This window comes from Schistocerca cancellata, chromosome 10 (assembly GCF_023864275.1).
Source record: "Schistocerca cancellata isolate TAMUIC-IGC-003103 chromosome 10, iqSchCanc2.1, whole genome shotgun sequence".
In the NCBI taxonomy this organism is placed as follows: Eukaryota; Metazoa; Arthropoda; class Insecta; order Orthoptera; family Acrididae; genus Schistocerca; species Schistocerca cancellata.
This window is the reverse complement of record NC_064635.1, coordinates 31,804,870-31,829,727: the sequence shown is the minus strand read 5'-3', so window position 1 is coordinate 31,829,727 and position 24,858 is coordinate 31,804,870. Positions and strand designations below refer to the sequence as shown.

General features: G+C 39.9%; 1 protein-coding gene across 1 annotated transcript in view; it reads left to right on the top strand.

Moving 5' to 3' along the window:
• Positions 1-12,544, top strand: part of LOC126106427 (uncharacterized) — a 42,036-nt gene extending 29,492 nt beyond the window's left edge. The window contains exon 3 of the mRNA XM_049912702.1: positions 10,377-12,544. Coding sequence (XP_049768659.1) covers positions 10,377-11,466 — 1,090 coding nt within the window. The 3' untranslated portion in view covers positions 11,467-12,544. The remainder of the gene's footprint in view (positions 1-10,376) is intronic.
• The last annotated feature ends 12,314 nt before the right edge of the window (positions 12,545-24,858 follow it).

Below are 24,858 nucleotides of genomic sequence, written 5' to 3'. Positions count from 1 at the left end.
ATGTTTTACAGGGGGAGATTGTTAATCTTCCGCCCAACCATTTGGGGGGTTGCCCCTTACAGCTCGCAGGTTAGCTGGCTCCATGTTCAGGGGAGCATCCTTAGCCTTTGTAGATCCCTCTACTAACTGCAAGGCAGCAGGTGATTTGTATCGGTTTACTCCCTTAGGGAGACTGGCTTCACCACACATACAGAGCCCTCACTGCCCTATGTTGTAGTATGATAAGGGAGAGGGATAGGCTTAGGATAGGATCGGACAGGAGATAGGTCATTGTGGGACACACTTCGTCTGACTCCTCCCCATTGGCCTGTCCAGCATGGGTGGCCCTACTGGTAGCTACGCTACCGCCGGCATAGCCCTCTGGATCCAGAGCACGCAAACCACCTTGCCTGCACGGACAGTGCTACGTTAAGGCGGTGTCCCCTGAGGAGGACCAACTGCATTAACCGTCCCTTTATTGACCGACCAAGTGCTCCTGCTATGGAACTCCATCCTGAATACTGACATCTGGCACCTGTACAACTCAATGCATGCATGTTTGCATGCTCGCATTCAACATTCTTAGGTTTGACAGGTTACTGGTGTACCAGCATATCACATTTGCTAATGGTTTATATCATATTCACATTAACCTGTGACATTAATTACATAAATATGTTACGTAGACAAATTTATTCTTGACATTTCCTTACTCTAGATTAATTATTTTGTGGTGTTGAGATCTTTTTCCATCAGTGTATGTGAGCTGTACTGTCTAGTGTTTCCTCGATGGCGGCATTCTTGGCGTGAAAGTCAGAAGCAGCCGGAGTGGCCATGCATAATTGTTGGGCAACTAAGACTTCCCTTCGTCAGCTCTTCCATTGGTGCTGTAAGATGTCAGATCTTTGGCTTTCTGTGGTGCTGGCTGGTTTTTCAGCATTGTCAGTGTACTGAAGTAAGTCGTCTTGTGTACTGAACTGGCATTCTTGTCCCGTGGCACCTAGTTAACTGGGCAGACATGTGTTTCTCCCTTTATGACAGTGTTCTGCTGAATCAACGGAGGAGCAGTTTGTTGCACCAGGGTAGGCTGTGGTGCAACAGATCAATCCATGACATCTTGAGCATCCTCTTGCAGCACATTTCAAAAGCTTCTGTTTCCTTCTTGTTTTTACTGCTCGTCGTCATTGTTTCGCTTCTGTACCAAGAAACACTGCCAACAACTACTTTCATAAAATGCTTCCTAATACTATAACTTACATTATACTATAATTTACATTTAATGTTTAGTATGTATACACTGATGAGCCAAAACATTATGAGCACCTTCTTAATACCTTGTTTGTCCATGTCAAAATATGTCACTGATTCTGCATGTCAGGGATCCGACAGTTTGTTGGTAGTTGTGTAGAAGTATGTGGTATTACATACAGTTCATGTAACTCTCATAAACAATGGGCTGCTGATTTGCGTACACAGCGATTGTGCCCAATGGCGATCCAGTTAGGTTCCATAGGATTTACATCGGGCGAATCTGGTTACCAGCACGTCAGCATGACTTCACTATAACACTCCTCAAACCACTGTAGCATAGTTCTGTCTGTAAGACACAGACAATTAGACTGCCGAAAGATGACACTGTCATCGGGGAAGATATCAGGCATGAAGGGATGCAAGTGGTTCGCAGCTGTCAGCATGTTTTCAATCACTACCATAGGTCCCAGGAGAATGTCTCCCACAACATAATACTGCTCGCAAGAGCTTGCGTCCACGGCGCACTGCGTGTTTTGAGCCACCAATCGCCTCGATGGTGGTGTTTGTGAAGTCGACCGTCGAGCCTGTGTAGCAAAAATGTGATTCGCCCGAAGAGGCGACACGTTTTCATTGATAGATGGTCAAATCCTGATGGTCCCATGCCCACTGCAATTTTAATTGACAATATGTAGGGTTGGCCTGCTGGGATGCTGCATGTTCGACAACATACAATGAACGGTGTACTCTGAAACACTTTTGCGTGCAACAGCAATGTGCTCTTTCAGCAGAGATGCCACAGATCACTATCTATCCTACTTCACAGAATGGAAAAGTTCCGAATCCCACAGTCTATGTAGAGTCATGGACATCCAACCATTCAGTGGCTCATGATGGTTTCGCTGTTGTCCTACCTCTTTCCATAGGTGCTCATATGAACATTTGACCAGCTTTACTGTTTTCGAGATACTCTTTCGTGGGCTCTGCATGGTAATAGTAATAATAATCCACCCTTTGTCAAAATTGTGTATCTCAATGGATTTCCTCATTTGCAGGCCATATCTTCACTAGGGTGATCCCCCCCCCCTTCCCAACATCACAGTAGGCAATGGTCATAGTGTTTTGGCTGGTCGATGTACATTTTTTCATGTAAATGTTTAGCTACTAGTATCATATAAACAGCAGCATTACAAGAAAAAAATTAAGTTACATGATCATCACATGATGTGGTTAGAATTAATTGCCAGGAGCACAAATAGTATTAAGTACTACAGTGATCGTCAGTATAGTGAGTGTACAGACTTGTCTTTTGTTAAGGTATACCATGATTCATCCCACATTGAGGAAATTACTGCTTCTTGATGTGTTACATGGTATATGATATATTAATGAATGAACTTAAAATCATGAAATACACTGAGGCGACAAGTCATGAGGTAGTGATATAAACACACACAGACGGCTATAGTATTAGCACAAGGTATAAAAGGGCAATACATTGGCCCAGCTGTCATTTGCACTCAGCTTATTCGTGTGATAAGGTGTGTAACATGATTGAGGCTGCACAACAGGAATAACAGACTTTGAACGCGTAGTTGTAGTTGAAGCTACACACGTGGGACATTCCATTTTCGAAAGCATTTGGGAATACAATACTCCCAAGATCCACAGTGTTAAGAGCAGCGGCATTTGCTTAGTTATCAGTGCTGCCCTGTCTCGCAGGAGCTGTTACATTAGGCTGAACAGTTTTTATACATATCCATTGGCCAATACGACACCCCCACCCCATTTCCCCAACATTTTTTTGTATTTTGTGTTTTCATCCCGGTGAGTAGCACTCCTAGGAAGTGCCTGGAATTACCATAATATACTGCAATACGTAACTGTGCTTAAACTTCCTGGCAGACTAAAACAGTGTGCTGGAGCAAGATTCGAAACTGAGATCTTTGCCATTCACAGGCAATGCTCTTACTGACAATGATACCTAACTTGCGACATCCCCTCATAGTTTTACTTTCGCTGGCATCGCTCTCCAACATTCTGAACTTCACATACCTTACCTGCATTTGCCAAAAAGATGATTTTTTTCTTGGTGCGTGGTTCCCTAAGAACTCCTTCTCATTTTTGAACAACCTGTTCCATCTTCCAGAGTGTGTTCACAAATCATTAGAGAGTTTTGATAATTGTCATGTGGAAGATGTATAATTTTATGTGCCAGCAAAATAAATTTTCATGCTAATAATTTGGTTTTGATTTTCTTTGGGTTAATCAACTGAACTGGGAAAAATCATCATTTACGTTTTCAAATGCATATAAGTTTTCATGCTCTGAAATTGAAATGTAAATGGAAAAAAGGTCAAGCTTCCATGAACCCTAAGGTTGGTTTGAACACAACAGTGATTTACTAGACATGACTGTATTGAAGGTGGTATTCCCCTGTCTTTGTCTGACTTTTGAACTGTGTTACCCAGCCAAATGTTGGGAGTTTTGCAGTTTGATGTGAAATCCAAACCTGGATATTTGCATTAACAAATCATTGCCAGAGGCAAAAGAAGTGATCAATGACAGAAAAAAATCCTTGGATGGCCAGAGATGGAACTATGCAGCTCTGAACTTGAACTATGACACTGCTGAGCCATACGTGGTTTAAGTTTGGGTGTAATAATAGAAGGTAAGGATGGTATGTACTTTTCCGGTATAAATGTGAATAGGACCTCAGATAATTCAGTTTCAGATGAATTGTGAAGCAGGCTTCAAGAGAATAGTGTTACATAAATTTGTAATTGTTATTTTAATCATTTGATTCAGGTACAAGAGACAGTTTATCAAAATTGTGGTAAAATTTCACCAAAAAACATAGAACAACTGATTGTAACAGAAGGAATAATAATAATAATAATATATTGTTATGTACACATAGAATAAAAAATATTTAATTACCTCTCACCCAAACTCATTTCATCCTCTATGAATTCTTTTATTGAATAGGAGCATTTCTCCATAAAATAGGCTGTAGCCTTGTTTTTAGAATCTCTTTCTTCTTATAAAATACGTTTTTGCCCATTAACTTGTTGCATATTGTCATCCCCATGTACTGTGTAGTCAGTGTGTATAATTTAAACTAGTGCATGGGTAGCATAAAATTCTTTTTATTTATCATGTTATGTGTGTTGTTAAAATAATTCTCCTCCAATAATTTTTGTCTGCTCTGGAGGAAGGCTATAATTTCATGGGTGTATGTGGAGGGAATAGTTAGGATTTGCAGTTTCTGAAATAATGGGCAACAAGATTCTGTATGCTGTGCAGTGCACATGTATAATAATTTTTTTATACAATTTTAGTATTTGTGAGACATTATGTGTAGTGACCATACGCAAGCTAGAAAAGATTGTTTCAGTAAGGGATTCAAAAGATGTAGATATAATTGTGCTCCAGTTCAGCAAAAACAGAACACCTTGAACGACTAGAGATAGGACGTTAATATTCACAGGACGTGTACATTGGTATGTCCTGCAGAGATGATTAACATTTCAGTCACCTCGATTCGGCATGTGTCTTGTTACCCAATAGGTACAGGGTCTGCCACGAGCCCCGATAACTCGTTCCACGCACAATGGGATCGGCGCAGATAAAGTACGAGTGGATTTCTGTGGTGTAGCAATCCGTGCTGTATTCGCCTCGTTTCAAACTTCATCTGTGGTGGTTGACCTTCGGTCACAGTGCTGCACCCGTCATTTCACCATGTCCCACACCTTCTCGATTGCTGACAAGTCTACTTATCTGGTGGACCAAGGCATAAGGCGGACATCCTTTGACACCAAGAAGGCATATGTTTGTGCAGCAACATGATGATGTGCATTGTCTTGCTGAAGAATGGCATTTGGGATGTTATGCAGAAATTGTATGACTGGGTTGCAGGATGTCATTCACACTGTCCTGGGCATGCACTAACAATGATTTGTGGGTGTACCCAATAGCACCATAAGGCCATCAGTTGGCAGTGTATGTCATGTAAAAATGCAGTCACTGTCACGCCACTCCCCCTGTCCGTGGTAAAACAGAAGGCGTCCATCATTTTCAAACAAACAGAACGTGGATTCATTCAAAAACATTATATGAGGCCATTCCTGTCTCCAGTGGCGTCGTTCCGTACGACATTGCGGTTTCTGCTCATTCATTCATCAAAGGTAGGCGGAGAAGTAGACGATGCACACCTGATAGTGTACAGTGTGTTACACTGTTGATCTAGAGCTGAGGTGGTTGCAGATCTGTTCTGTACTGCCATTTGGATGATGTGTCAATTTTCTTGGACAGTGGTCTGGGTGATGCAACCTGACCCCACTTTGTCCCACATGATCAGCAATTTCCTGAATGGATGCATCACATTCTCTCACGCCAGTAAGGCGCCCTCTTTCAATCTCACTGAGTTGATGATAAGGTTTGCACATACATCTGCATCCTGCATGTCTGCTAAAGTCACATTGATCTATTACTTTCGGTTTATAACAACAACGAAAGCCAGAGGCACATTTTGCCAATAGAGGGTCACGCTGCAATATCAGTGTAGTAGACCTTCAACTCGTGGGACACCGTGGTTCAAATGCTAATCATTTCTGCAGAACATACTAATGTACGTGATGAACATCCTATCTGTTCTGTTTTTTCTCAACATGTGTGTGATTTTGGTGTTGCAAATGTGAATATGGATTTTGTGAACATAAAGACGAGAGAGGTAACACCGATCAGAGAAATAGTGGGGCAGGTACTTGTTGTTAAAGACAGCTTTTATGAAGAACTAGATCAACTGTGGGATGAGTTCCCCTTGTATGATACCAAATTAATCATAGGTGATTTTAATGCGAAGATAGGGAAGGAGGAAGCCTTCCGACCAACAATTGGGAAAGAAAGTTTGCTTAACATTTCGAATGATAATATTTTTAGAATTCTGGGAATTCTTCATTGTTTTAGTTTTCATTTAAATTTTTGTAATTTTGACTGGTAAGAACTGATACTCTAACAAAGGATATTACTGTATCCCGCTGCTGCAGAATAAGACTTAACAATAAAACATAAACGAGAGAAAGGAACGAAAATAACTTAAATTGCAAAGGCAATGCGCCATATACGACGACACACGTTGCTCGTGCAAGTGGGGAAAGGGGGCGTCAAATTCATATTCTTGAGGAAAAAAAACTTGTTTCCCAAAGCACCTAGCATCCAGCGCACTTTTGCCTATCGATTATTCATATGATTTTTAAATGCTTCCCTGTTGGTTTTTGAACATTTTTGAACTCATTTTGATTTCTGAATGAATCATAAGTCGACTTTTGAATGCATGCATAGTGTACGTGATGTCTCTGTCAAGAGAATCCTCGTCGCATCTAGAAATAGACTTTCCGCAGACAAAAAAGGGGACGGGGCAATACGAACTGAGGGAGTAAAGCCGAACGGATGAATGCCACTCGCTGTCCGATTATGTCGTTGATTGGGTTTGCGAGTGATCAGCGTTGTTATAACTACTAGCGAAATCCATAGATCCAGACTACCAGGGTGGAAATAAACGACTAACAGGAATAACAGGCGAGTAAAATTATGTATTATCTTCTCATAGTATCCAAGAAAATGAAATTTTGACTGAAAATTTTTGGCCAGATCGCTACACTAGTAAGGACCAGTAGTACAGTCCCCAGCTAGCAGTCGCTAAGTTCTGTTCTGGAAGTAACGTGTTGTACGAACGCCTAACTGGAGAATAATCGCGGGATAACTAAACCTGTGATTCTGGCAGGGTTAATGAATTTAATCGGTGAACAAGTTTTGACGTGGCAGAAATAGCTACAGAATTGGTGATGACAAGATTGTTTGTTAGAACGAGTAAGGAGAAGAAACGGGGACATCACACAAATTATGCAAGATTTAGACGATCCCAAATTTATATAAAAATTTCACAATACTACTTTTGGATCTCATGCTTGAGAAGCTGGTGCGTATGAATGAAATGTGAAACTATTTCCTAAGAAAGCTCTTTGCTTGTAGTAGGCCTAATAGGCATTTGATATTGGTACTTATTGGATTATATTCTGTCATGTTATAAAAATGGCCATTTGTGTCAAAACAGTCTCGTTTATTTGGTGTGTTACAAAATTGCTGCCATATTAGAAAGGCCTATTTTGTTGTATCTACCAGACAGTGACAAAATAGACGTAATCAGCTCGAGAAACCACACCAGTCTTGGGTATTATTTGTATTAACAGATTTTTCAGTATTAGATAACGACATTTCGATTTTTCATGTAGCAAAACGTTGGACGAACTTTGATGATGTAATAGATTCTTTCGCAGAAGGAAAGCACGCTATGTAAAGCTGTAGCAAGATTAGAGAGAGAAAAAATGCTAGGAGCTAAGGTTTGAAGAAATGTGTAATTTCTTGCTTATCTCTTGTCAGTATTGGTTTTATATATCCTATATTTAATTTTATGTCACACAAAACAGCAAGTTATTAACTAATAGGCAATAAAGAGTTCAGATTTTCTGAAGAGTTCTTGTTCTCTCAATTCCAAATAATCCCATCCGCTATTAATTGCGAGATTTTTTTTTAAAGAGGGGCAGGCTGTCAAACCGGCCGACTGGGAGCAGGAGAGGCACCACAGTTTGGACGTGGGGTAGAAAAATGCTTTAGGAAGAGGCGTGGCACTGCACTTCGGCATACTTAAGACCAAATAATATGTCTTACATTCCCTCGAATATACATGTTTTATGTTTCAGACTCGTCAGAAATATGTGCGCTACAAGATAAACATACTTTGAAAATTCGATGTTTTTTTTTTTTTAGTATTGACCTGGTTCGCAAATATCGTAGCTCTGGGGCTGATGCGCAGAACAGTCTGAGTTATAGTGGGTAGTCTCCACGTGACCCGGGTTTACATTTTGTGATTTTACTGTTTCTCCTATCTGTGGCCGCGAGCTATCAAGTGAATTAACACACATTCACATAATTATGGAAGGCTGAAATACGTCATTAGTTTCAGATTTTATTTTATTTCCACCATTCTGACAATCAAGCATTAATCGCCTTGCGGAACAATGAAGTTATTTTTGTCTGTTTGGCTAAAGAAATTTGACTTTGTTAACCTTTTCCACAGAGGTAGTCAATGTATTTGAAATGAAATGTTTAATTCCACAGTAGTGGCTAGTTTCAACTGTTCGCTGTATTTCAAGTGCACGTTTTCATTCATCTTATAGCACGTACGGCATTATACCATAATAAAGAACCAAACATGATATAATACAGTACTGGTGCTCCAAGAAAATTTACATCCCGAAAACTACACTGAAAAGCTTAATATCAGGTTGAGGTCTACATCATTGGGAATCTGGACATACGAATGTGCCCTTTAAGTATGCACTTTAAATATGCACATTTTAATATGGTTCACGAAATTCCGATGCTCTTGCAGCATCCTCTGATGTCTTGTTTCTTTTATGGCATAATGTATGATCTTTCAATGTCTATGCGTACGTACACACAGGCTTCCTACGTTATGATAGCTACCCAAGTGCGGTCTCACCCGTTATTTGCGCTCTCTGACAACTGCTGAAACGAACATATTTCTAACAGGCCGCAGGAAAATATTGCGAATGGTGGTTTGAAAAGCGTTACTTTCAAAGTAAATATCCTTTTACGTAAGTTGAGTTATGTGCAAGAATGTATCATGAATTTATTAAATTACACAGCGTTTGACTCTCGATTAAAAATAAATTCTTTGATGACAAGCCATTTAGAAGACTTTCGAACCCTGAAGATCAGACATTTATGTCATTAGTAAAAATTTTACTGGCATGTTTGTGTGATATATCTTAAAGTGTAACACATGTAAAAAAGATCAAGCGTATAAGCGAAAGCCTAGCTTCTCTTGCAGCTTGAGACCAATATTATATGCGAAAGCTTTGCTTTTCTTGTAGCAACACTATGTATATTAAACTATTAACTTTCCCTGTTTGTGAGTTCGTGCTACTTAACAGTGATGTTGCTGTTGGCTGACTACATCACATGTCCTGTGCTCCGAATATCTGCTGTCATCGGCTGGCGAGATCATGTGACATGAGCTACGAACGGCTTACAAAAGCGCATCAAAATCTCGATTTCAATGATTCGGAAAGTAACATGCGGTGTTTGGTGGAATTCCAATGTATACTTGCGTAATACGAAAATACGCAGCGTACATGTTGCTGCACATCAAAGATGTTTCCAAAACGTGTCTTTTTCCCTGAGTTTCATTTTCTAAAGTGCCGGGAAATTGTACGCCCGTGTATATAACGATAATCATTCAAAGGATTGATATGGAAAATATACTGTCATCCAGGAGAAAGTGTAATTTTAACCGGGAAATCCGGGAATTTTTTTCCTTGTCCACGTATACACCCTGATTGGTCATACCTGGCTCACCCATTGTTTCCTCCTACATAACTACCCACCCCCACAATGTGGTTGTGGAGCCATACTGATGATATCTCACATATTGGTGGAATGTCCCCTTCTTTAAGCCTTTCGTGTTAAGTATAGTTTCTCCGGTTCCTTAAATTTAATGTTAGCAGATGATCCATGGATGGTTGAACTGGTCCTCGGTTTTCTCTGCCAAAGTCGTTTTTGTTTCAGGATGTAAGGTTCTCCTTGAATCTTAGAGCAGGGGCAGGTTTGTTGTAGTTGGGACTTCTTTTACAGTCTTCTCAGTCTGGCATGCAGTTCAGCATCAGTATCAAAGCATTGGGTAGTGAGCCACGTCTTCACTGCTGGGGTGAGCTGGCGGTCACTCTGAGCACCTCACAAATGGCAGAATTTATACTGCAGTGCACATTTTAACACAACACAAAAAGCAAAGTAGCAGAGACACTGACTACACGTTACCACCGCTAGATACGTGCCGAATTTACGAACGCTGTGGCATGAAGATGGCAGTTGTACTTCACTCACTGGTGCAATATACCAAAATGGATATCCCTCTTATGACAGAGGTCAAATACAATGCAGTGTCATGTACAATAGTAATGTTGCTGAGCCGCTGCTGAATTTTCCAAGGAGCGTCAGATTGATTGTTGTATTTGCTTTTATCGTTAAGCTACTGAGTGACATAGCTCCTTTATGTTTCTCCGCAGGTGTTCATCACCTGCTACATCTGGTGCACAGTCAGATGCCACCACAGTGAATTCTCCAGCTGCGGAGCTCACACCAGAACACCTCACTCCTGCGACACGGTCTGGGAGTTTGGACACTGTGAGGGACGCGGGCTACACACACTGTGAAAGAAGAAAAATGGTATATATCTGGGAAGTTATGGGCTTACTTAACTGGCCCAAGGGCAGAAATTTTGTCTCGTCGGCACCTTTTTGGCATCCTGAGACAATTCAGTGGGAGCTGAGACTCTACAACCTTGGAGAAAAGTATCATGTGAAGTTAAAGCTGTTAGAAAATAAAGCTGCTGGGGATGTAAGGGTGGGTCAGAGCTTCACTTCAGATCCCCAAAAACGGGGGAAATTAATTAGTGCGGAAGACATAATCATTAAAGAAGGGTCAGAGGGGAAACGTTATTTTTTATTTTCGAAAACTTTTGAGGACGTGTGTACAATAAAATATGAAATCAGTTTGGTGTGTGCAGTGCAGCAGTGTGGAGTAGCAGTTAAGCCAGCACCGCAGTCCGATCTCAAAAAGGATCTGCATTCCCTGCTAGAGTCTGGAAATTCTGCAGATTTTAAATTGTGTACCGGGAATGTGGAGACGGGAGCACACAGAGCGATACTGGCGGCACGTAGCCCCTTCTTCTCCCGTTTGCTGCGGCTCGACTCTGAGGTGTCGAAGGAGAGCCAGTTGGAGGTCCCAGATGTGAAGCCCGAAGTGTTGGCTGAGATTCTGCGTTATATATACACTGGAAGTGTGAAAAATCTGGGTGACTCCACAGCAGAACTACTAGCAGCAGCTCACAGGTTTGAGCTTTGCGACCTGAAGAGAGAGTGCGCCACTCGCCTGTCGAGGCAGCTCACTGTGGATAATGCTGTCACTACAGTTGTCTGTGCCATTGAGAACCAGTGCGGCGAATTGTTAAACTCATCTGTGGAGTTCATCCGATTACGTTTCAAGCAGGTGGTGGGCACCGCCAAGTGGATTGAGGCCATTGACACACACCCGGCAGCTCTCAAGGAAATCAGTCAATGGGTAGCAGCAGCTGGAAAGACCAAAACAGTTAACTGAATAAATTAAAAACAAAAAAATCTCCAAATAGCTCAACTGGTTTTATGTAATATAACTAACCCATATACAAACACAGCAATCAGTCTGCTTAGATGGAATCTAATCAATCAAATCTCCAAAGGCACAAGAAAATGCCACTGCCAGAAATCAGTGAATGTGTGTGTACATAGGTTTCTGTTAAGCTATAATTACTTTACATTCAGTGATAAAATTTACACACCGAAGAATGGTTTTCCAAGCGGTTGAAGTTAGCAGATACAAAAAGTTCCAGTGTCTGACACCACTATACACAGGTCATCTTACCACCCAGTATCATACAAATGTACTGCTTACAAGTCATTCATTTTCAAAGCCAATACTGTGATGCTTAATAAAAGTGAGGATCATGTGGAACTCACTGCAATCTGAAAATAGCAGAAGTCAGTTGGTATGATGAAGTAGTCTCTCATAGGTAGAATTAAAACCAGTGGACATACAGGACTTCAGATCCATCATCTGCATACCACGCTGTGCAGCTCTGTATAGAGGTTAAACAGAGATTTTATCAATGCTACTATGAACACACCAGTGCATACTTCACTGAAAATTAATTCAAATTAGCAAGAGCTCCCTACATTAATAACACTGGACACTTGTTCCAGGATACTGAAAATAATCTCCAAATATTACCTAATATGGAGAGAGGTAATCAAATAGTCATATGAAGTGAAGTGCTAGAAATCTTCATAGATGGCACATTACTAGATAATAAGTTGCTGAATGACAAACTAGAAAGTAATAGTGTGGTTTCCCTCCCACAACTTTTCCAAAGCTGTTTCAGTAAGAACATAAACACCTGTTTAATACCTGAGCCTTTCCTCAACAAAATCAGCTGGATTTTTAAGTGTAACATTTTCTGTGATGAGGATAAGAAACACATTTTTTATGCTAGTAGTTGACCTCCAGTAATTAAAGTGTAATAATGCATGTGTGTGACATCAGTATCTTATCAGTACAAAATGTTTTAATCCAGTATGAAAACTGGTCTTGTGTAAATGTAAGCACATTATAGTTTTCCTGTACAATCCGCCAAATTTAATTTCAATAATCTTCCTGTTCTTTAAGAATCAGTCACCTATAATTTTTTAAGTAACACGTTCACCATTTGATTTCTTATTTGGGAAACTTCTGCAATTTCAGCACTTCATACATTTTCAAGTGATCCATTACTATCTTGTGGGGATTAGTCACATTGCATGCAGTAATATATGTCAAGAACATCATATGCAACATCTGGACATACAGCAAACATCATGGCAACACAATTTGTGCGTGTATCATTGTGGCGTCAGCTCCCAGTTCAGTGCCACTCAAACTCGCAACACGTCTGGCTTAGCGGTAGATATATTTCATTGTTGACACTGTATAAAGTTGAAATTTCTGCAGTGTCCAGAAAGAAATAAGAGCAGTGAAATAGCAAAAGTGTTACCATTTGGATACATTTCATTTCTGTATTTCTGATTCCTTTTACTATTCATTGATCACAAAAACTTCTTTCCCCTTATTTAAAATATCTTACCTACATTAAATACATTATTTTCAGCAAATACACATTATTTCTTCTGTTTCTGAGAAAGAAATGACAGCGCACAAAATTCCATCACCTCTCTGCCCATAGTATTTGACAACAATTGAAAACGAGCAGAAAATGTAATATCGCATTACGCCCAAATGTTTAATGGGAACAGCAAATGTGCATACTACCACAGATTCACAAGGATTGGAAATTGTTTCAAAGAAAATCAGCAATATTTTCATGTGGGATATTGTTCTAGAACCTACTTGAGGTATGGTGCACTTGTGGAACTGTAAGGCTGAAACTGTCACTATACAATACAGGAAAAAAGAGCAGCTAATCCTGAAGGTTTGGGATGCACACCAGTATCACTATGAGAATTAACTGAACTGTGAGCTGCAGTTAACAGTAGTAACAAAGTGGCTAAATCAAAAGGCTGGCTTATTTTCACATCTTCCAAATTAGTGAAAAGGTCTTAGAGTTGCTGTCAGTTTGAAAGCTTTAGTCTAGACATCTGACAGATTCAGTGATGTGACAGAAAATGGTTAAGAACACCAAGGAAGTATTATAGCTAGGTAGTGCTTTTGAGGGGCCAATGCCAGAAAAAGTACTCTTTGGGTTGTGGTTACCAAGTAACTTATGTAGTGAGGGCTCAGTGATGTCACGTTGAGCTAATTGGGGCTGAGGCTACCTCGAATTACGAGACTTGGATAATACAGGAATATCAATGGATAAATCATGAGTAAATGATTAAAAAATAAATAAAAATATAGTACATAAATGGGCACAATCCAAGTTGCAAAAATATGTTACATTATCCATAGCCCTTCATTTTAAAATAGAACCTCATTTCTAGCAGCAATGTCACGCTATCTTCTAAGAATCATGCTGTCAGTTAGAGTACCTTCCTCTTGCTGCTCTGTATAATGCAGTGCCACAGCTAGCACTGCCAAGCCTTCAGTGAGAGTGATCACTGGTCTTCAGATAATTCCTCATTGTCATTGTCTTCAAGGTACACTAATAATTTCAACACTTGCAAGATCAGTCACTTCAAACTGTTCATCCATTCTGAAACACCACTCACATTCACTTTTTGACATCCAGCAAGCTTTTTCATGGTTCTGCCAATGGTAGCTGATTTTTGTCTGCAATGTAGGTATCCGTTTCATTCCATAAAATCTGACTCTCAAGACATTTTTAGTGTCTCCACCTTTATTTCACAACATGGCTATGCAGTAAGCTACATCTTTTATTGTATTTTTTTTAATTCTTTGATGGTTCCTTCAGATTCTGTTTGTCAAAACATCTGAAACAAGTAATAACAATGCCTCCCCCTCTCTCTAAGCATTGTAAAACGCCAAAGTCAATAGGCTGTATTAAACTCATCACATCAAGGCCAATCCATACTGTCCATCATATCATGGCACTTCTGTTAGCTCAAGTCACGTGATCTGAGCTTGCATTGCTGTTACAGTCTGTTAGACTGTGATTGCTGTCCTCAACTGTTCTTTTTGCGGGATATGGGGTCTTCGCAAGATGATTTTCAATTGTTTTTACGTGCCAAGTGCACATACTAAACATGGTAGTTTATTTACGTAAATGCTGGAGTCCAAATTTGTAGGAAAATGACCTTTATTGGACTCAAATGGTTTGCAGCTTGCAGGGATAGCTTGTATATTAGAGGAGGGAGACAGAAGTGCAAAACAACACAAAGGAAATGCTTGGGTCAGAAAGTATGTCATTACGTGGTACAGAAGCGGAATTTCACTCGGTGTACAAGGAGTTAGAGGAAGAGGAATCTGCATTTTATATTTTGGAAAGTGGAAGCACCAGTTTTTTCATATTTTATGTCAAATTGCACCCATAGTTACTAAATGGAACAGTCTCACATACTGTGAAAATTCGGTTTGTTTTAAGGTTAACTTTAGTTGCTAGTCGAGTGTAGACTTTTGTACATTACCTTTCTCTTCAGGATGTACAGGTTTCCTTTACATGTTGTATCTGGCTTTTAATAGCTAAAGTGCCTTGTTTGTACTGGGGTTACCTAATGAAACCACATACTGTAAATATTGATCACTGATGCTTGCAAAACTGTGCCACACACAGTCCAGGGAGCAAATTAATAGGTAGTCATGCCACAAATACATATTTAAAACAAACAACTTGCAGTGTCTGAAGCTTTTGGTGCATTCCTTTATGCGACGCTACTAATTCCTGATAACGTACGAATAAATTCCACCTACTAATCCATCTGATTCTACCCACAGTACTTTTTTCACTTCAAGTAGTAGACGTGATGCAGTTCATTTCATGGTAAAATACTAAATATGGTACTGGCATCTATAAAAATCCACTTTATAAATGTAGAGAGCAAGTAATTTTTGTAAACTCATGTCATAAAATTCTGACTGCTGTGTCACTTCTTCAATTAATCTGTCATCATTTATTATAAATTTTAACAAAAGAAATAATGAAGCAAAACAATGCATAGCAGCTAACAATGAAACGAAATATGGAGATATGCACATGGCCATGTATTGGGAGGAAATGAGCTTGTGGGTCACGTAATTAGCAACGGACAGATGACATCAGCTGTCAAAACTTCCCTCCAAAGAAAGCTTGATGGTGATGTGACAAACTATCCTTGCAAGCTGCAAACCATTTGAGTCCATTAAATGTAATTTTCATACAAATGTGGACGCCAGCATTCATGTTTATAAGCTACTGCATTGTGTATGTGCACTTCACACCTAAAAACAGTTGAAAATCATCTTGTGAAGATCCCAGTTCCCATGAAAAAAGCTGAGGCCAGCAATGTGAGTTAAGATCACATGACATGAAGTGACTATAGTTAGAGTCACAAACTGTGGTGGTAGAGTATAGGCTTGTTCTGCGCACCTATGACACATACTCCCCGACAGCCAATGACAGTTTAGTAGTGCTCAGAGCGCTCTGATGTGAACGCCGTAACTAATATGAGGATTAAACGTGATCATAGCGAGTTGTTTTGTGAATTTAGACTCCATTTGTTTCAAGTTGTAATCACTAGGTGTAGTGGTAAGTAATAAATTCTGCATAAGCAGGCAAGAGACATAATTTGCCGGATATATGCTTTCTTCAAGCAAAAGCATTTGCATGTGTGTACGGCAACTGTTTCTTGGAATCATCAACAATGCAATCCCTGTATGTGCCTTGACATGCGCGAACCACCACTGGACTATAGGCGTGCCCTGATGTGACGTGACAGTGTGAATATGCCTTGATGTGACGGTGCCATGACGGAAGTGTGAATTGGCCTTTACCAGCAGCTTCAGTTTATGGTCTCCAGTTGTTTTGATGCAACAAGGTTGTTACTCTCTTTACATTTTTTGTAACCTGGGGCAGCCTTTTCTTCTTTTGACGCTAGAGTTTTAGTTTTTATTTAATTTAATCGTATGGCTAGGGTCCCCCATCTAGCAGACCATTCGCCGGGTGCCGGTCTTTCAATTTGATGCCACTTCGGTGACCTGCAGTCGTTGATGATGATGATGATGATGATGATGATGATGATGAGAGCACAACACCCAGTCCCTGGATGGAGAAAATTCCGCGACCCAGCCAGGAACTGAACCCAGGCCCAGAGGATTGACAATCCGTCACACTGACCATTCAGCTATCGGGGGCAGACAAAGTTTTAGGTGGAAGCATTATATAATTTAGCCCTGTTTCATCAGTTAGAGAGTTGATTAGGAGTAAGATTTTCTTCTTGTTCAATTTTTGTTAATTTGTCACAAAATTGTGTAACTGTGTGAGAATCCACAAAAAGTTTTTCACTGCAAATTTCAAGCTGCCTTATGCCGTGTCACTCTTCAACATATTCAAACATCTTGAACTTTAAGTAAAATGTCATCACTTTCCTTTAACTCATTTCTATAAAAAAAAAATTACAGCTTTTCCAGCAGAATAGGATTTCCTTTTTGTCGTCGTTAAATAAACCAAATGAAAGAAGCTTCACAAATTTTTTCATACTCAGGTTTCTTCATTGCCTTCCATTCAAATGACAGAATGGAACACTTCTGATGAAAACTTCTCAATTTTGTCTCTGTTTCTTTGCCAATCTCCAACTGTCACTTCATTTACTGTATACTTAGCAGCAAATTTTTATGCTTCTACTTTGTCTTGTTTTCCCAGAGCCTCCAGTTTCACATTCAATGGCACAATTTTCTCTTACTCCTACTCATTAATCAATCTAACGTATGAATTAAAACATTAAGAAACACATTTGTCTAGGACACTGTACATACGTACAACACTTTGTGGCAACTACCAGTAAGCGATAGTTGCCTCTTTGGACTGAACTTACTTGACTACAGTTCCATTTGGATGTTTTGGTTTGTTTACATATGTGCAATCATGTTATACTGTGTTACAAGTGAAGAAACAGTGTTGTGCACTACTACTTGTATTTTGTGATTTACTATTACACATTTGTATGTAGCTTCACAACTGACACAGGTCTTATCATTACAATGCTGATGTTAGTATACAACCAATTACAGTATTTACTACAATGGTCAGCCAGTGTTGTAAAATGTATACTGTATTGTTACTTAGGCATACTGTATTTTAATGGCCACTGTTGCTGAGTAGGCATGATAATAGGGGTGACAATAAGGATGATAGGCACTCCGCAACTGATTGTCTGGCAATACCAATTAGTGGAGGGTTGACAAAGAAGGAGCAAGCACACGCCTAGAAACCTAATGGTTTTTGTCCATCTGTAATAGAAATGCATTAGCAGTCTGATGGCAAGGTTATTTCTGTGCATTATGTAAAAAAAAAACCTAAGTGGGTCATTTTACCTTTATTGTACATGGAAAATTTAAAGTAAGTTCAAAATGTAACACAGCTAAAAATGCATAAAACATACATGCAAACAACATATGAAATTTTTTTTCTCATTTTATGTAAACTTTTAATTTTTCTTAAGACCAGCTCAAATTACACAGAACCTCAAATTACCAGGGCTCTACTTTAGTTTGGACTGTAACTTCAGTTACAAGATTAACGATGACATCATGCACATTGCTGAGAAGAGTTGTTACACTTGCCTGAAGATAGTGTCACCCTGTGAGCGATGTAACAAGATAGTGTCACCCTGTGAGCGATGTAACAAGCCCTGGATGAAGCCTTCTGTGGAAAGTGTGAATGCACGGTTTAGAGATCCTCTCAGGAGAAATTGACATTCACCAGTGAGTGTGATGAAGGATTGCCCATCATTTGGTCATATGTGGCACAGATTTACATCTGAATGCTTCTGTTAAGGAGGCTGTCTGCACAGCTAGTTGCAAAATTCGTGTAAGCGAAACAAAACAATGTAGTTTGGATAGAGACACTGACATTAAAGAACACTCAGTTAGTATCCTTCAACAAAACATCTGAAGCTGTGTAAATTAAGTATGAAATTGCGATATCCACACAGGAAAATGGATGGGTAAGTGGAATGTCAGCAGATCTGTTCATGTCAGAACATCATATGGAAACAGCTGAAATACAACAGTTACATCTCGATGGACGAAACAATGTTTTACCGTTAGAACCAATGGCAGGTAAGGGCGATTGGCTACATTTTTTTTAAAAAATCTAATTTACGTCCCATGTGCTGGTCCATGAATTTTATGTTCAAACCGTTCACGAATGCTGTGCCACGACAGTGCCTCAGGAAACACTCAGATAGTGGTGTTAGCCACAGTAGGAAATATCACTTAATGAATCTGCTAGATAGTCCCAATGTTGTGCAAATTTAACTGAAGAATCAACATTTGTGAAGGTCTCTATGTTGAATGTCTGTCAGATGGCACCAATCAGTGACCCCTAAAGTTCCCAGTGAGAACTGAAGGACATAGAGCAGTGATGACTGACTGGTTGTAGACTTGAAGATATGTAGATGTAAAAACAATACAAGGTGGAATGGGTTCCTTTCCCCTGCATCTACTTCAGACAAGTTAGGCCAAAAAGTCCATGTTTTGTGTAGAAAATTCAATCCACCCCCTCACTATGAGATAACCTATACTAATTTAGCCAATGGAAAAAAGGCATTGAAGAAACACTGACTTAATGCCTGCAAAACAGAGGCCACATAACTCCAGCTCGGTAACAGTATCTGCAAATCTTAAGAAAATATTGGGTGTTCTGGATTTTATATATTTACATGTAAAAAAAAAGGTTAAAATTCAGTTAATTCTGGTTGACTGTCCAGCAAACAGCACAGGCTAGTGCTAAGACCGCGGCAACATCAAAAGGACTGGAGCAGAAGCACCTGGAACGCTCTGCCTTGCGTCGCCTTGATGCTTCGCGACATTATGACGACGCTGCTATATAAAGCCCACCCTGCTGTCACAGTTATTCAGTGTGGATAGTTTCGTTCAGTGCATGCTGCAGACGTGTTTAGACTTTAGTGTCTAGTGGTTTATTTTATGTGACTAGACTTAATTTGTTTACTGTAGTCTGTTAGTGTATTGTGAATTAAGTTTGCAGTGGATAAATTTGTTACCAAAAAGGCACGCTTGGAAGTTGACGATACTGCAAGTCAACCTCCAATTTCTTTGTCATCTTCAGGTGAGAACCATTCACAGCCGAAACCTGGACAATCCAGTAAGGGAAGATTATTTCAGATGTCTTGCTTGATCAAATATACATGGCTAGAATATGAAGCATATGTTAAAAAAGCTTCTTGCAAAACCTGCGAAGAGGCAGATGCTAAAAATCTATTACACTTTTCTTCAAAAAAAAAAAAAAAAAAAAAATGGATGCATTTACTTCAGTAGTTTTTTCTAACTGGAAAAGGCTTTGGAAAAATTCCATCTTCATGAAAATATGTTTACACATAAAGAAGGTGTTCTGAAACTAAATTCTATCACTAACCGAAGTGTGGTGTCCCACTTGAATGAACAGTTAGTGACATGAAGAAAGACTACTCTTGAGACAATTTTTGCTACTGTACAATTTCTATGCCGTCAAGGACTAGCAATTAGAGGGCACGAAAGTGTAAACTCAAACTTATTTCAGTTGTTGGAACTGTGAAAGAATAACGCCCGAGTTTAAAGATTGGTTAGGGCGTTCAGGGTATAAGTGGACGTCCTACAATATTCAAAACGAGATCACTGATCTACTAGGTAAGTCTGTTTTGAGAAACGTATTGGCTTCAGTCAAGAAGACTGAACATTTTTCTATTATTGTTGACGAAACAAGTGATTCTTCGATTCACGAACAAGTGTCACTTTGTATTTGTACTGTCGATGATTCCTTAATCATAAACGAAGACTTTACTGGCTTATACAAGACCCCCAACACTGAATCACAAACTCTGTTTAGTATTTTAAAAGACATTTTTTCTCATCTTGATTTGTCAATGGATAACTTAAGAGGACAGTGCTATGAGAGGTAAGTTCAAAGGACTAAAAAAGTTAGTTTTGGATATACAACCAAAAGCACGTTATGTGCACTGCACTGCTCACAGTTAAAACTTGGCAGTTGTAGACAGTCGCCGCCATCTTACGTCTATGAATAGAATAGAATAGAATCTTTATTTGCCTTTCAATATGTTTTCCATACAATTGGCATCATCAGTGTGCTCAATACTTTTTTTTTAATTACAATAATTATTATTGTACATAATTGTACCTGTGCAGGGCAAGCAGATACCATGCTAAAGTAATATTGATAATACCACAATTATTCATTCACAATAGTAATAATAATAATACATCATAACAGTTAAATATACAATAGTATCAAGATATATTTATGGTACATCTTACATATCCATGTAAAAAGTCTTTGCTGGTACATTACTGTCACAAACATATATGTATAATTCACATGGCAGTTTTTTTGTTTCATGTAGCATATCTCTTTTGTGTCACTGTTTAGAAACTCATCAAGTGAGTAATATGGTGTACATTTGAGCCACACTTCTATTGTCTGCTTGAAGTTATTCATCGGTAGTTTGCTCACAGCTTTTTGGAGTTTGTTATAAAAATTTTTTTTGTTATAAAATTTTAAGCTAAGGTGTTTATGGCTTTTTTGTGTCAATGTCAGCCTTGTGTATGGTAGGTCTATGTTACTATTATTTCAAGTATTATGAACATGCACTTCAGATCTTAAGTTAAAGTTCTTTACATTCTCTTTAGCATATATTTAACCATTATAAATGTATATACTAGGTAGTGTCGTTATCTTTAGTTCTTGAAAATGGTTTTTGCAACTTTGTCTTGGTGCTAGTCCTAAAATGCACCTGACTGCTTTCTTCTGCCACTTGAAGATGGTACTTGAACCCACTGAGTTACTCCAAAGAAGTACCCCGTATTGCAGTTGTGAGTGGAAAAAGCAAAGTATGTGGAGATTAGCAGATTTTTGCTGATAACATGTCTCAGCTTGTGTAATAGAAAAGATAATTTGTGTGTCTGTCCCATGTAAGTTTTTGATCTATATGTAAACCTAGTAACTTGACATTTTTTGTATTCTGTTCAATTGGTTTCAGGGTGAAGTAAATTTCTTCAGTTTTCAATTTGTTTATTGATAAAAGATTGACTCTGCACCAGTCACTGCTCATTTCAGTTACTACTTTGTTGTATTCCGTGACATCTTGCAGATTTTCTCCATTTGTTATTAGTGTCATATCATCAGCATACAGTACATTGTTGCATGGCATATAATTTGATAAGTCATTGATGTAAACAATGAACAGGAAAGGGCCAAGCACTGAGCCTTGTGGAATTCCTCTCTTTACGTTCATGGGTGTTTACTTTTGATAGTTCGTTTTTACTAATTGTACCCTATTGCTTAAGTATGATTGAAAAAATTGTAATGGTTTATCTACAATACCATAATGTTCTAGTTTTTTAATCATTTATGTGTGACTAATCATTTCATGTGTGACTGAGTTGAAGGCTTTTGTTAAATCTAACAGTGTAGCACAAGTGAGTTTCTTATCCTCATATCCTTCATATATATTACTAAGGAGGCACTCAACTGCTTTGGTTGTCGATAGTTCTGATCGAAAGCCAAACTGGTTCTTACTTAATAATTTATTACTTTCAAAATAATTGTAAATTTGGATATGTATGCAGTTTTCTATTACTTTTAATATAATGGGAACTAATGATATAGGTCTATAATTTTTTGGCATTTTTCTGTCATCTTTCTTATAGATTGGCAGTGTAACTGTCATTTTCAGACATTCAGGGAATACTCCTTCTTCTAGTATGCGATTCGTCAGATATGTCAGTGGCATTAAGATTGCAGTGGCTATGTCTTTAACAATACTGTTACTATGTCCGTAATAGTCCTCTGTTTTTGAGCTTTTAAGTTTCTTTATAGATTTGATAATGTGGCCGGAGGTGATTTTTGACCAAGAGATTTCCTTGGTTGCTGGTGCTTGTTGTTTAAGAAGGGTTACAGCAGCTGAAATATTATCAGAATTGTTTTTACCAGAAGAAGAAGAAGAAAGAGAGCTGGCACAATTTGTAAAATACTCGTTAAGGATGTTGCAATCCATAGGCACTGTGGCTTCCTGTTGACTCATATTGATTTCACTTTTTATTATATTCCAAGCTGCTTGACAGGCATTTTTTGAGCCTGCAATATATTCATCATTTACTTTACATTTAGCTGATTTTATTTCATATTTGTGCAACTTCTTAAGGGTCACATAGGGATATTGTGGCTTTAGCCAAGGACTTAATAAACACCGTAAGGAAATCCAACAAAAGGATGGGACTTTCGAGAAGCATATGCTGTGAGAGCGCTAATGACAAAGCTGGTCTACGACCACTTTGCCTGACTCTATGGACTATGCAAGCTTCTAGAATATTGAAGAACCTAAAAAGTTTTTTTTGAAACATTTTCTACAAAGGACAAAACAGAGGCAGGTTACAAATGTGCAGGCTACCTTGAATCAAATTTACAATTAAAGACATTTCTTTTTACGTCTTTATTGCCACGCAATGAACCCAGTAGAGGATATAAATACAAAATTCAGTGCCCTCATCTAAGTGTTGCTGATCTGGAAAAATATGTGGGCTTGATTTGTATACTGAAAGGAAGGTGTGATAGTTTTGAACACTTTTGGGAATCGTATTTAAAAGAATAACCTTAACAAGTTAATGATCCTTCACTTCCTCGGAATTGAAGTATGCCAAACAATTATGAAAACAACAAAGCCAGCTCACCACACACTTTCAAAACCCCCAAAGAAATACACTCCTGGAAATTGAAATAAGAACACCGTGAATTCATTGTCCCAGGAAGGGGAAACTTTATTGACACATTCCTGGGGTCAGATACATCACATGATCACACTGACAGAACCACAGGCACATAGACACAGGCAACACAGCATGCACAATGTCGGCACTAGTACAGTGTATATCCACCTTTCGCAGCAATGCAGGCTGCTATTCTCCCATGGAGACGATCGTAGAGATGCTGGATGTAGTCCTGTGGAACGGCTTGCCATGCCATTTCCACCTGGCACCTCAGTTGGACCAGCGTTCGTGCTGGACGTGCAGACCGCGTGAGACGACGCTTCATCCAGTCCCAAACATGCTCAATGGGGGACAGATCCGAAGATCTTGCTGGCCAGGGTAGTTGACTTACACCTTCTAGAGCACGTTGGGTGGCACGGGATACATGCGGACGTGCATTGTCCTGTTGGAACAGCAAGTTCCCTTGCCGGTCTAGGAATGGTAGAACGATGGGTTCGATGACGGTTTGGATGTACCGTGCACTGTTCAGTGACCCCTCGACGATCACCAGTGGTGTACGGCCAGTGTAGGAGGTCGCTCCCCACACCATGATGCCGGGTGTTGGCCTTGTGTGCCTCAGTCGTATGCAGTCCTGATTGTGGCGCTCACCTGCATGGCGCCAAACACGCATACGACCATCATTGGCACCAAGGCAGAAGCGACTCGCATCGCTGAAGACGACACGTCTCCATTCGTCCCTCCATTCACGCCTGTCGCGACACCACTGGAGGCGGGCTGCACGATGTTGGGGCGTGAGCGGAAGACGGCCTGACGGTGTTCGGGACCGTAGCCCAGCTTCATGGAGACAGTTGCGAATGGTCCTCGCCGATACCCCAGGAGCAACAGTGTCCCTAATTTGCTGGGAAGTGGCGGTGCGGTCCCCTACGGCACTGCGTATGATCCTACGGTCTTGGCGTGCATCCGTGCGTCGCTGTGGTCCGGTCCCAGGTCGACGGGCACGTGCACCTTCCGCCGACCACTGGCGACAACATCGATGTACTGTGGAGACCTCACGCCCCATGTGTTGAGCAATTCTGCGGTACGTCCACCCGGCCTCCCGCATCCCACTATACGCCCTCGCTCAAAGTCCGTCAACTGCACATACGGTTCACGTCCATGCTGTCGCGGCATGCTACCAGTGTTAAAGACTGCGATGGAGCTCTGTATGCCACGGCAAACTGGCTGACACTGACGGCGGCGGTGCACAAATGCTGCGCAGCTAGCGCCATTCGACGGCCAACACCGCGGTTCCTGGTGTGTCCGCTGTGCCGTGCGTGTGATCATTGCTTGTACAGCCCTCTCGCAGTGTCCGGAGCAAGTATGGTGGGTCTGACACACCGGTGTCAATGTGTTCTTTTTTCCATTTCCAGGAGTGTACTACAAAGCTATTTACATTGAAGTTTGTGAAATGGTGCAATCTTGCTTCACTGAGCGGTTTGCTTCAACTGGACTCGCACAGGTCATAGAAGTTGAACAAGAATGCTTGCTTTTAGTAAACAGAGGTGAAACAAATTTGGAAAAATCAACTGCGTTTTTCAAAAATGACCTAGA